We start from the raw sequence: 13307 nt of genomic DNA, 5'->3' as shown, positions 1-13307 counted from the left end.
GTGATTCGGCGGGCCACTGCAGATGACCTCGAGAAATTGCGGTGCAATCGACTGACGTAGCATGTCTGCCAGCTTGGACGGTACCAGAGGACTAGGGGGAGGGCACAGAGCCATCTTGGCAGGGTACATGGCGCTACCCCGACGTCTGGCTGTGGGTGTCTGGGGAAAATGGTTGTGGTAGAGTATAGTAGTAGTAGTAGTAGTAGTAGTAGCAGCAGTAGTAAGTGTTTGTCGACAGCCGGCGTCTTCACCCGGTGGCGACACGGGGCGTGTACCTCGTGCGCGGTGACCCCTGCGGGCGACCAACGCATCCAGGAACCTGGCGAACAATGGGTCGAGTATTCACAGGCACAGGGTCATGATTTTTGGGCAGTGCACCAGATGGCAGCGATAGCAGCGATGGCGGCAACGAGGGCGGCAACGAGGGCGGCACTGGTGGGCGGCAAAGAGGAAGCCACATGGCAGGCAGTTGTGAGGGCAGAAGCCGTGTGGTACGAGGAATGTACTGCTCTGCGACTTGCTACTTGCTGCTACTAAACGGCTTGACCGCCCAGCGGACGGCAGAAGTCAGGTACCCCGTGATGGAGGTACCCTGGTGTGCGGGGAGGGGTGTGATTAGCGCAAACGGCAGAAGCGAGCAGGGAGTGGCAAACAGGGCGAACGAGTACGGGGCGGGGTGGGTGAGGTGAGTAAGGCGGGTATTATGAGAGTGTGTGTGAGTGTGTGCGAGAGTAAGGTATGGGTAAGTAGATGGCTAGGTTTGGTGGTGAGGCTGGCGGGCCGGGGGAGGCTTCTTTTTTGGAGGTGTGGAGGCAGGATGGGAGTGTGGGCGTGGAGAGGGGAGTCTTGTGTGGTGCCATTGACTCAGGGTTCAAAAGAGGCGCACTGCCGGGCGAGGCAAAGCACATGGGCAATGGGCCAGTCGAGGGGGGCTAGAAGCGCGCAGGGGCCCAGTGTCGGAAGAGGCGAAGAGGGAAAAGGAACGCAGGCGGAAGACGAGGGTAGCTTCCGCGGGGGGACCCGCTATGCTACAAATAGACTAGCGCCTCACATGGCACGCTCAAGATTTTCCATGCTGTTGGCGGGCGAGTGGCTGAGTCAGCGGTATTGTACCGAATCTGTATCGCGGGCGGTAAAGTAATGTTTTTGGGCCGGGCGGGGGCGCAGGTGACGACGAGCTGCGAGCCCCATGGTGCAACGGATCCGCGAGCAACACACTCGACCCAGGACCAAGACCCACGACGGGAGGCAGACGGTGCAACCAGGCGGCTACGTCAGCACCGCACATGTCACGGCAGACGGCTGGTTGGCCGCGGCCGCCACAGCGTCGACGATTCATCGCCCGCCGCGAGCGCTGGGCGTGGCCGTGGCCGTGGCCGTGGCCGTGGCCGTGGCATGAGGCATGAGGCATGAGGCGCGAGGCATGAGATGCGACATGAGACAGACGGTAGACATGACGAGTCAGGGCGACATGTTCTGGAAGTCCCACAAGGGGAGCGCAACCTGGCCAGCCCGCACGTCCGCCGTGCATGCGAGCGAGACATCATGTGCCTCCCCACGCCCAGCCGCAGACCCATTCACATCACAAGAGCCACGCGCGCGGCGGCGGTACACGGGGGGGTGCACGCCGTGGGCACACCTGGCCCAGGTGGCGTTGGGGGCCCTGGATGCGTTGTTCTTCTCTCCAGGGCAGGGCAGGCAAGGCGACGACGAGAGGAGGCGGACAAGACGGAGGCTCTCTGTTGCTGCTGCACTACACCACCTCGTAGTATACATAGTAGCAAGTACCGTACGCCCGTATAGGCATGGCGACCTGGCCACGAGCGTCGCAGAGACTGACGCCATGGGCCACGGGCTCAGCGTGAGAATCGGCCAAAGAGCGGTAGAAAGGCCGGACGGGCTCTGGATGCAATCTGCCGGGGGTGCTCCGGCGGCCCTTATCCTAGGGCTAGGGATGCATGGGTAGGGTAGTGGGAGGGAGGGAGGGGTGGAGGGTGCGTGCAAGGGAAGGCAAGGGAGGTGTGGCCCAGGTCGTTGCTCTTGCTCTGGCCACACCCCTGTCGCTGCAGTCCGCGCACACGCTGTGGGCTTTATACATACCCAGATCCACTCCCACCTGTGCTGCCACCAGACGTTGCCCTCTCACACACCCACACTCACACCCACATCCACACACACATACATACTACACCTGCCCACAGTGCTCTCCTCTTCCACCATCACCATCATCAGCAACAATACCACCACAGCCACCAGCAACCCCATCCACGCCATCCCATCCATGTCTCCGCGATCCCTCTAGTCCCGCCGGCACTCCCTCTGCTCGGCTCTACTCCAACCCTCCCCCATTGACGCAATCGCAACTAAAGTAAACCGCCCACCTCCAAGAACCACGACCACGGAACCACGCCGTCCCCACTGCAACTCCCACCCCACAATCCCCGTCCCACGACCACCGACACTCGCTCCCGCCCTCTAACCTCCACATATACACACACACGCACTCTCAAGATATGCCTCTCCGCGCCGAACGGCCCATTGTGCGCGTCGAGCCCAGCTCCATGCGCACCATCGAAACCAGCAGCACAGAGAACCTCTTTGGCCTCTGGTCTGGTGAGTAAACCATGCAAGATCGAGCCACTGCAACCCACTGCAAACCCCACCCTCGCTGGGATTTGCAGCTGGACAGCAGCCTCACCACCATAGACACATGCACTAACACAGCTGCAACAGTCTTTGCGCGATGCTCTCCAGCCATGGAAGACGGCAAGCGCTACGAGAACATGGCATGGCGTCTTTGGTCTCGCGAGACGTTTTGCTGCCAGCCTGATTCGCTCACGTCGTCCCGGTGGTCACTAGGACGTCGGCTGTCAAGCAGCGCCCCGGACGTACCCGAACTCTCCACCAGCGTCGCTTCCGACGAGTCCAACCTGGACAGCGCAATCACCTCCACCTCCCGCTCAGACCTCTCTGCCTCTCGCCCCGACCTTCGCCGCCACGACTCGGCTACCAGCCATGCCCGTGGCAAGCACATGACTCCCATTGGCCTCGAAAAGGTCGTCAACTCAATACAGGAGAAGAAATTCATCGAGCCCCTCTCGCCTCTCCCAGCCGAGCTCGCCGCCCCGATACCCGAGCTCAAGCCAGCCGAGGAAGACACGACGCCTCGCAGCGCCACTCCCCCCTCGCATGCCCGCCCCATTCCCGAGGCCTCGACATCGACCGTCGCCACCAGTGTCGGCTGCGACATCATGAGCCCGGCAGTCGGCTCAGAGGCCAGCACCTCGACCGACGTGAGCGAGCACAGCGTCGTCCGCGGCTTTGAGCCTGGCCACATCTCCACCTCGATTCGATCGAGCACTAACCTCAACCCCACTCCCATCCTCAAGAAGACCTCGAGCTTCATCACCAAGCCGCTGCCCACAAAGGCCGACAGCACCAAGAAGAGGCAGCCCATGTTCACACTCGGCGGATCGTCCGAGGAGGAGAACTGCAGCTCCTTCGAGGCCTACTCCATGGCCCAGCGCAGCTCCCTCACCGAGCACCTGCGCAAGGCTGCTGCCCCCATGCGCAAGACGACTTCGTTCAAGACCGAAGTCAGCACCCGCACCTTCCAAGACGCCACCTCTGAAAGCGAGGCGGCCATTGAGAGCGACAGCGAGGATGACATTGACGAGAGCGCCATCGAGGAGGAGGACTCTGATGACGACGACTGGGAGGACGACGACAACGAAGAGAGCGGTCCTCCCAGCGTTGCTGACCGTACTCCTCTGTTCCAGCGGGTCGACTCCAAGCCTGACCTCACCTCGCGTCGATCGCTCCTCACCACCGCTCTTCATCAGGATGACCGCGCATTGGCGCTCCAGAACGCCGCATCCCGATCAACCCCTGCCATCCGTCGATCCCGCACATCGACACCAAACGGCCCCTCTACCGGCAACTCACCCCACGAGGACAGTGGTCTGATGATGATGCGATCCCAGGCCTCTCGCCCTAAGCCCATCATCATGACCACTTCCAACGTTCACCCACCGGCCATGTCTCCCAAGACGACGAGGCGCAACATGCTGACCTCGGAGTTGACTGGAAGCTTGAGGCAGAACCTGCTGTGGGAAAGGCAACAGAAGAATGCCACCACCAACGCAGTCGCAAAGCGCCAACAGAGCGCCGCGAACCTACCTGGCCTGCGCCGAGCAATGACGACGGGCGACGTCAAGGGCCTCAACAACAACGAACAACAATCACAAGCCAAATCATCGGCCTTCAAGGATGACAGCAAGCCCAGCAGCGCGTACAACCAGTTCTTCGACTCTGGGCTTGGCGATTACCACAAGTCTGGATGGTAATCAAGCATCATTCTTTTTTGCTTTTCAACGTTTGCACTTCTAGCGGCATCTATGGTTTGGCATTGAACCAGGGCGTTTTTGTGTTTTAATTATGCTCTTGTTTTTTTGTTTCTTTTTTTGCTCTCTATTCTACCTTTTGCTGCCCGTCTTTTTATTACTTTTGTTTTTTTGTTCCAGACTTTTTTATTGTTTGGCGGGCCGCCCAGTCAAAAGGGCGGGCCAGCCAATCTGGGGTAATGTTCAACCCAAAAAACTTCTGATACCATCAGGGCTTTGAGTATGCCCGACGAGGCTACGAATTTCTTTCATGCAGTCATTGCGTTTGGCATGGGATTGCGTCTTCTGTATGTGGAAGATGGGGTCACGGCTCACGCCTATCTGGTCTGTACTACTACTACTACTATCACCTGCACTGTACTTTTATCGGGCTTGTTTGCCCGAGCCACTATACCCTGGAATGGGACGGCTTTTGCGGAGCTGGCCCGATGATGGAAATATCCTCGCATGAAAGATAGCAGGTATTTGCCTACATAGGTACTTAATGACAAAAAGCGGATTTTTACATTACTCAAACGTTCGACCCTGCATTGCACGTGCGCGCTTTTTTTTTCGGTGACTTGTGATGATATGATGGGGAATGGGGAGGGGCCGCCGGTGAGGCCATGCACGAGACACCGAGGCAATACTTCTTGGGGCAGTTTTTTTGATTGAATTCTGTCGCAATGTCAGGTGTCCAGGGATTCAAAGTCCCAACAAAGAGACACATGCTCGATTTGGAGCCGTCTGTTTGGTAGCCCTCTTTACCGCTCTTCCGTATCATCTACCAGAGCTAGGTAGCCCAGACGAGCGCTTATGCACGCTTTGATGTAGGCTTCCCTGCGGCGCGCGCTGAATTACCACCACCCATGGCATGCAATACATGTCATGACTTTGGATACTTTGTCATTTATTATAACAAGGCAACCGTGGACGGCCCGTTGAGGACATGAGTAACGGGCTCACTTATCTTTTACAGATATAGCTCTTGGCCCGGGGGGGGGGGGGAATGAACAGACAGCCTTATTTTATGACGAAGCTGCGGCCTCACAAATTACCTCTGGCACTAGCAGAGAAGGCCGTCGCGGCCAGTCTGTATCTGCCAAACCGGTTCCCGCCTTTGTTCGGGCCGGCTTCCTGTCCACTGTGACTTTGAACTGCGGTGTTGAGACGGCGTGCCTCACCTATGCTGCACCGACTGCAACTCAACACCGGAAGGGCAGGATAGCTAATGTCCATGTAGGGTATGACCGTGGGCAATCAGGAGGTCGTGTCTCATGAAACACAGGCTGCACTCGATATACGCCAGCAATTGTTTGACGTGCATTATCGTGGGATCGGCGGCGGGCGAGACTCGACTGTTGCTTACTGCTTGCTGCAGGCCGCACCGCTCATCAGCCTTATGGCGCAGGCGCAGGCTGCGAGCCCAAGCCGACCACTGTACTCGCCCATGACACACACACACTCTCTCTCTCTCTCTCCCTCTCCTCTGCCCACGACACAGTGTCCCATCAACCACAACGGGCTTTCTGCGCAATCAAGCAAGGCGTGTCCCGATGGATGACAGTGACATGCTTAATGTCCGCCATATTCCATCCCGCCCACACATCCACATCCACATCCACACACACACACACACACACACAACGTCATGCTTGCAATGACTCCCACGCACGCGCGCGCCCCCGCCGCTTGTCCTGCCCTGTCCTCGACACCTTCTGCTTCGTCGCCCCTCACTACTGTAGAGTACTCTATTGACTTGCCGTCTGCCTACGCAAGCCTCGCCAGCTGACTTGCGGATAACCGTCTCGCCAATCTTCCCCTTCGACTTGGCTCAGCAAATGGGAACATCCACCCCGGATCGTACGGGCTCAGCTCAGCGGGCGGACCCAGTCAACCCGCATTGTTGACGCCCACCCTCTACCACTTGCCCCCCTCCCCCCGGAAGGCGTTTGATCATCTGGATGCTAAAAAAACAATCCTCTGTGTCTGCATTGGCGGACGGAAGTGCTCTATCAGGCACCCGCAGCAACTACCCCGCGGCAACCAAGTCGGTCTGGAGGTTGATGCGCTGGCAGTTTAGCGCCTGCGAGTGGTCATCTGAAGCCATACTCGACGAGTTATCTTGAAGATGATTCAGCCTCATGTACAAGGCCCCTTCCCGCCACGCCAAAATGCTCCCTGGCTATACTTGTGTCAAGCCTCTGTCTGGTAATACGCTGACACTCGTCGTCGCCGTCACCGTGATCGTCGCAACCGCTCCTCGCTACGGTTGGCAATCACCTGGGACCGGCCCTGCCCGCCCTTTTTATTTGTTGCTCCCGTGCAATCCAGGCGACATTGCTCGTCACATGAACTCGCTTTGTCACACATGTCCCCATTTCCACAAAGTTGGTCGTATATACATCCATCCATACGTTGGTGACGTGCCCCTTTTGTGCCAATCAATCCCATTGCTCGATGCAGATCTGGCGTCCTGCACTCGCATTCGAACTAATAACATGTTGAAATGCTTGTCTGCGTACGATGAAGCGGGAGATAATCAACTGCCGCCATGCGGCAAAGCAATACTCCACACAGCCTGTCTGCCTGCCTGCGCCGTCGACACCACCGTCAGATTTGCCCTGCTCAAGCGTCGTGGCCGCGGCTTCATACCCCATTGACTGGACACACGGAGTATTACACAGCGCCAGCATCTCCCGTCAATACATGCCGCATTACACCGCTTACGATCATCACTTCACAGCCTGCGACTCTTGAGAGACAACAAGACCTAGCCCAAGCCACTCGTCTCGCATACTACGGCTTATCACTCCAGTTCGCGGTACCATCTACCGCTTCCGGAGCAACAGACAGGGTGCCAGGATACATACATCAAGCCCTCCGCACACTTGCCCCACCCCCTCCTCGGCGCGCTGACGCCGTTGCTCACCAGTACCATGCGTCTTCGGCCCTACCGCCTCATTATCAATTGACCAGTCTTGCTTGGCACTACTTGCTACCCTTACATTGACAAGTACCAAGGACATTCCGAAAGCTGACCATATACCCCAACTCTTTGGAGCTGCATTTTGTTTTCTTTGCAACAAAGCACATGCATGTCTAATAGTCTTTGTCTCACCGCATCCACATTAACCATTACCAACAAAAAAAAGGCTATTGACGCAACATTATGCAAGCTCCACTTCGGAAAGTTTTGCTCTAAGAGCATATACACGTTAATCTTCCCGGGCCATCAAGGGCTCCGTGGCTTAAAAGCACAGGACCAGAAAAAAGATACCCCTGACGTCGTACTCCTTGAGAATGACTATTATTTAGTATCTTCTACGTCACCCTCTAGCTTGAGAGAGGCACTTGGCCAGTGCAATGTTATAGCTTTAGCTTCCATCGCTTCAAATGCAATTGGCACCTCTTGATTAACAGCATTGCTAACATCAAGCGCCGTTTGACATCCGCCTAGTCAGATGGTCTGTGGACTCGATCGCGATCCCACAAACTTTCCGGGAGATCTTGCAGTTGTATCTCGATGGATCATCGCGAACAACCTGATCAGAACCACATGAGCGGCCGCATTAACAACACGAGACCTACCAAGATTGCTCGTCTTTTCTTCCCGTGGTCTTGGTAACAGACAGATGTAGACTCCACTTGGATAAATCTATGCCAAGGCCGGATCTAGCCCTACGTCGCCTACACACCCCCATAGCCTACGTCACTCAGCCCGCCGAGCTTCCACACCAACTCGGACGACTTGTTTTCACATATTGGCCCATTGACTGCAACAATAGATCAAAGTTACCAGCCTGCGATGGCATCAGCAACGCTCAAACGTCCGAGGTTCCATGACGAGGGATCCCATAACATGTGCTCATGAACCTCTCTCGGCGGTGAGTACGATTGGGCCGGGGTAGGCCTGTACCGAACAAATACACCCACCAAAGTACTTTCGGCTATTTTTTTTTCCGCAAACACCGAGGCTTCTCTAATACGAACACATGGGCAATGGACTGCTCAAAGCCCCGTGTCTGAAGTGTGCTATGCTCCCAAGAGCTGATTTCCCGGCATGACGTTCTCGATCGCGAGCACCCTTTGCGATTCACAGACTCGGTCGTGCACCTGACTCGGCCCATGTCGCGCCCACGAGCCCTGTGATAAAGGACATGGCACACAATCGACCTCGAATAGATGCAGCCGGCATCGCAAGTCGAAGAGATCTCGGGTATTGGTCATGGAGTACGAGGCAACAACGATGCCAGTTGGTGGGGAAAAGACGACTTCATCTTGTGGCATGCAAGGCATGTGGCTTGGATCCAAAGGAGAAGCCGTTTCCTGGCACCCTACCGACAAGGCGCAACCTACTGCCAGCAAGCGCTTCCCCGTCCTCAGGTGGCATGGCATCTATCTGGGACAGGCCTCCTTGTCCAAGGAAGCTGAGATTCTGTTTTAAGCACACGGGGCAAACTCCGGAATCATGCAATGTTTTATTACCGACCCTGATTTTTTCTTGGATGATTTCTGACAGACGGAAGGTTTATCAGGATCAGGTGCTTTGGACGTTGCAGCGGCAAGGGTTTCCCCACAAGTCAGTACCGGGCGCCCCCGAGCTCAACTTACGCGGCACATTCGAGTGAGTATGTTGTACGCAGTATAATAATACCACTGGTCTCAAGAGCGTATAATTGTACTCAGCCATCGGCCGACGTGTCTCATTCTTACAGGCAAGGGGTAGGTCGGCGACTGGACTAAGCCACTGATTGTGCGCTCGTCGGGCGCTGAGATCACGAATGCGAATGGTATTGGAGTAAGCTGCGATGCGAACCGAAAAGACGCACTGCCTGGCAGCTGGCCATGCTCCTTGCTCCAACTCTGCCTGGCGCATGGCCGGAAGGATAAACGAGTCATGAGAGCACTTGTGTAGTCTCTCTCGTGTTGGGCGGCGAGCCTACGTGCGTAGCTGCTGCCGTTACATGTGAGGCCCAAGGAGCAAGGGGTGCTGAAATGCTTCGGATGAGACTTTGGGGGCGCGGACCGACCTGCTTGCCCTCGGCCCTTGCTCACGCGTTGGCTTCATTATCACTGAAAGGCTTCCTGGTCCCCACGTGTCAAGACATTCCAAGTGACGCCGAAACCCTGAAGATCCCCAAATCGGCGACGAGGCCGTTCCAAGTTTTTACCGCTACTAAGCCTATTTGTGTTCCAGGCATGGTGCAACCACCAGCGAGCGGAACGTTAATTAGCTTCCCCACTGGACCTTTACCCCGCAAGCCCTCTTTGGATATGGTTAGCTAAACAAACTAGGACAGTCCCGACGCATTTTACCAAGGCACAGCTGGGAGCGAAGACTTTCGGACATGTCAGGTGTTGCTGACAAGATTCGGGAACGGTGGTTACAGTTCCCCAGACGGGCAAACCCAGACGTGGCACGTCGACTAGTTTGTGATGACAAGGGGCGAGTGGCTGGCCCACCCCGTGCGCAAGCGACGTCAACCAAGATGGCCGCACCACTGTTTCCATGGATCTTCGCTGCTCGCAACTTAATCCACGACTGATATTGTCGTCATCATACCCATGCCCACAAAAGGTCCACTCAATTGCCGAATACCCCCAAAATCTGCCTCCCCACACATCCGAACACACCCTTATTTTTTGTAACGATCACGGGGCTCCGCAAAAAAACCAAAAAAAACAAAAGTCGATATTTTCTGGGGTCAACACTTGGACTCGTCACGAGCGGTCATGACGTACATCTGGAGAATGCAGGTACCACCACTGCCGATCGTACATTACCGAATACGGCAATCCGGATAAATTCTCCACTCAGCCTTGCCGCGTAAACGGTAGAAGAAATACACCTAGTAGAGCGGCCTCGTCAGCCTCGCCTGGCTGCATTGAATTGGGGCGAGCATGTACGAGTAGTGTACGTGCAAGACTAACTAAGCATCGCCACACATTACTGATAGCGTAGCTGCATCCGCAAATGCAAGCTGCAGCATTATCATCCTGTGAAACAGATATCACATCTCTCCCCATTATTGACATGGTCTAGCTTTTGCTGTGTACATGTATCTGCCGACGACCCATCCCACATTTCCTATTTTGGCATTGGTACCGGATACGTATCACGCCATTGTAGGGCAAGCTCACACCACAAACACGGGCAACTTGCGATTGTAAGTCTCCTTTGTCGTTGAAACGGCTTCTCTGTTTGATAAGCGATTGCGATATCGCTTCCCCGCTTCCCCGGAGACATTCAACAAACTGTTTGAAACCCAAGTGTCAAGCTTGATCCGATCAACCCACATATCCCAAAGCAGCATAGACTGGTGTTTTCCGTAATAGGCACTTGCAAATCAGTATGGAATGCGCAACCCTCACTGCATAGTGTATACACGCGCGCCCCGTTTATTCGATTTGAATGGGGGCAAATGGAAAAACGTGCATGGCGCGTGTGTGTAGTAAGTGACGTCACTTGTCTCATTATTTCGTTTCCTCGTATTTTTTGTTTTATCGATAATAAATACGAAGCGAAGCAGAGCGGATTCAGAAACTTTGACGACACACATCCATCATCGCTTCATCCTGCGAGCGTCAACAACAAACAACACGCCTTTTTTATTCGCAAATGACGTGAAGAAAAAAACCCGATAATGCCATCTTTGTTGGGAAAAACGGGATGATGTTGGCAGCCACATATGGGTAAGCGTTCGCCCTTGTGGGCTTTTGTGGCTTGGGTTTTTCTCGAAGCGGAGGCTGCATAATGCACACACATACACACACTCACACATGTTTCCCTTGCGTCTGCATCGACGACTTAGTTTTTTTTGTTGGCGCCATCGTGCCGTTGTTGCCTGGGCTGCACATGGGGGGACACGAAGGGGGGTAGCCGAGCTCTGCCGATGTATAGCGTATTTACACATTCCTAATGTGAAAAAAAATACATGTGTATGTGGAGATTTATGAATGATACTTGTAATATTCACATGTATGTGTATGTGTGTGGAGAGAGAGAGTACGTACACCTTACACTTACACGTGCCGCCATACTCGATTCTGCAACGCAAAACCCCACTGCCCACCTTCCTTCACATGGGACCTTTTAATTCCCTTTTTTTTTTCTTTCGCAGACCCAGAATCTCTGGAATCGAGTTTTGAAGTAATATCCCATCCAATCAACCGTCCTTTTTTTTCTTCAACCCAAATCATCGGATTTTTTCCCAGGTCATTTGTTCCCTCCGACACAAAATAATATCTCTCCACTTTTTTTTTCTCCACCCACTCTCACTCTTCACATGTCCGACAAGCTCCACTAGTCCACGTACGAAAGAAACCCGCGTACGAGAAACGAGAATCAAGGGATAGCAACCCGTGAAGCTCCGATAACAAGACCCACCACGCTTCTACCCGTCACCTTCTAGACCTTACTTACCCCCCCCACAACGGCGAAAAGGTCCAGTTTTTTTTTCCAAGTATTCTGGTCTTTCAAAAGTAGATATGTTGAGGCGCATTGGGGGGGGGTCTCGGATCGCTTTGCGCCAACCCCCTAGTTTGCTCCGTTGTTAAAGGAAGAGGTAATAATAGGGTGGACGGGACGACCGCCACGCAAGCAAGTGGGGGTTGGCGGGTTGGCGGGTGATGGGGGGATATCGGAGGTCGCGGTGTGGGTTCGGAGGTCGGTTTGAAGACCCGCAGACCCATAAGTCGTAAAGGAAATATATCGTTTATTACCCGCCTAGGAAAGGTAGATAAAGCTCCAAACGTGTGTGCTTCAAAGTGGGTCTATAGAAAGGCGAAACAATAGCTACAAAGAGAAACTGCACGGATGGGAAACTGTATGTGTGTTTTTTGGTCTTTCACATGTGAGCGATGCATGGAGTGCTAGTGTGCTACCGCACCTGGCCTAGTTTTACGGTTTTATCGGAGGGTCTTTTTTTTTAAAAAAGGTGGGAAAAAGTCGGAGGTACCGTACAGCTAGAGAGACTGGGCGGCGGCGCTATGCGGTTATGCCCGATTGTGGGTTCGGTGCAGGGGATGGGGGGGATTTGCTCAACAAAGGAAGAGGTGGCTGGGGATGATTTTTTTGGGAAGGTTTGATGGCTTGTGGTGAAAACATGATGTTGGAGGTTTTTTGGGGGGACGAGTGCAAGTTGGTAGGGAAGCAAGTGCCAGTTTGGTGGAGGGAAATCTTTCCGAGATTCTTACCGTGAGAGGAGGAGGTTCTCGACAAGAAGGGTGGCTGGAAAGTTTGTTTGATGTCTCGTGGTGAATGCAGTTGTTACTTTGGTAGAGGGTTCTTTGGGGATTGTAGATGGTAAGCTTCCAGAGCCATACAGAAACCTCCCGAGGTTCTTACCGGCTGAGGTTGGTGATGGGTGTGGCTTTTTTTTCTTTCTTTCTCGGTTCACGCTAGAAGCTTACGTGGAAGTAGAAGCTTTGGATCCTTGTTTCTTTCTTTGTTCTGGTTCTTCGCTTATGGGGTCGGGACGGAGAGGAAGGTTTTGTTGAATACATTAGCTAGATGGGTTTTATGTCCGATGTGGCGCCTACTATCTTAGTTACAGGGCCACGAAGACGGGTAGTGTGCATTGCTTTAAGCGCCAGGATCAGTATCCGGTGAACCCACAATTGCTTTCCAACGGTTCATACTTGTGGTTTTTTACTTGAAAAGAAACGAGAGAGTGATTGTGCTATGTAAGCACTACACTGAGCATACAACTAATAGGATGGTCCTTGCTTCTTCGTCTTGTTTCCCCTGTATCTCAATTTCTCTCAAATGCCCAAGTCCCGAAATTAGTCGTACTTTCTGATGGGCAACAAGAAGCTGAGACTGGGCCTAGACATGCATTTTATACATGTGCTGTCTTCGACCTAGTGAAGACATGTGTGGAGATGGTGAAGCAGTCTCCTCGCACTTACTAAATACGCAAC

At 54.2% G+C, this 13307-nt stretch overlaps 5 protein-coding genes across 5 annotated transcripts; 3 read left to right on the top strand and 2 right to left on the bottom strand.

Annotated features, from left to right (window-relative positions):
- Positions 1 to 1060: 1060 nt before the first annotated feature.
- COCVIDRAFT_17475 (hypothetical protein) lies at positions 1061 to 1807 on the bottom strand (the record flags this gene model as incomplete). The annotated part of the gene is made up of 3 exons (XM_014699401.1): positions 1061 to 1476; positions 1640 to 1753; positions 1789 to 1807. 3 exons carry the CDS (start codon positions 1805 to 1807, stop codon positions 1061 to 1063), a joined length of 549 nt encoding a protein of 182 aa, XP_014554887.1.
- Positions 1808 to 2513: 706 nt separating this feature from the next.
- COCVIDRAFT_103814 (hypothetical protein) lies at positions 2514 to 4346 on the top strand (the record flags this gene model as incomplete). The annotated part of the gene is made up of 2 exons (XM_014699461.1): positions 2514 to 2613; positions 2734 to 4346. 2 exons carry the CDS (start codon positions 2514 to 2516, stop codon positions 4344 to 4346), a joined length of 1713 nt encoding a protein of 570 aa, XP_014554947.1.
- A 2480-nt stretch (positions 4347 to 6826) lies between these two features.
- COCVIDRAFT_17473 (hypothetical protein) lies at positions 6827 to 7411 on the bottom strand (the record flags this gene model as incomplete). Its single annotated transcript, XM_014699400.1, has 2 exons — positions 6827 to 7045; positions 7256 to 7411. 2 exons carry the CDS (start codon positions 7409 to 7411, stop codon positions 6827 to 6829), a joined length of 375 nt encoding a protein of 124 aa, XP_014554886.1.
- A 966-nt stretch (positions 7412 to 8377) lies between these two features.
- COCVIDRAFT_39286 (hypothetical protein) lies at positions 8378 to 8829 on the top strand (the record flags this gene model as incomplete). The annotated part of the gene is made up of 2 exons (XM_014699460.1): positions 8378 to 8412; positions 8568 to 8829. The coding sequence occupies 2 exons, from the start codon at positions 8378 to 8380 to the stop codon at positions 8827 to 8829; spliced, it is 297 nt and encodes a 98-aa protein (XP_014554946.1).
- Positions 8830 to 10705: 1876 nt separating this feature from the next.
- Positions 10706 to 11008, top strand: COCVIDRAFT_103658 (hypothetical protein; the record flags this gene model as incomplete). Its single annotated transcript, XM_014699459.1, has 1 exon — positions 10706 to 11008. A coding segment is annotated over one exon (303 nt), but the record flags the coding sequence as incomplete, so codon positions are not given.
- Between the last annotated feature and the right edge of the window lie 2299 nt (positions 11009 to 13307).

The sequence above is a fragment of the Bipolaris victoriae genome (assembly GCF_000527765.1).
Source record: "Bipolaris victoriae FI3 unplaced genomic scaffold scaffold_62, whole genome shotgun sequence".
Taxonomy (NCBI): domain Eukaryota; kingdom Fungi; phylum Ascomycota; class Dothideomycetes; order Pleosporales; family Pleosporaceae; genus Bipolaris; species Bipolaris victoriae.
The sequence above is the reverse complement of the archived record's forward strand: the minus strand, read 5'-3'. Positions and strand labels throughout refer to the sequence as shown.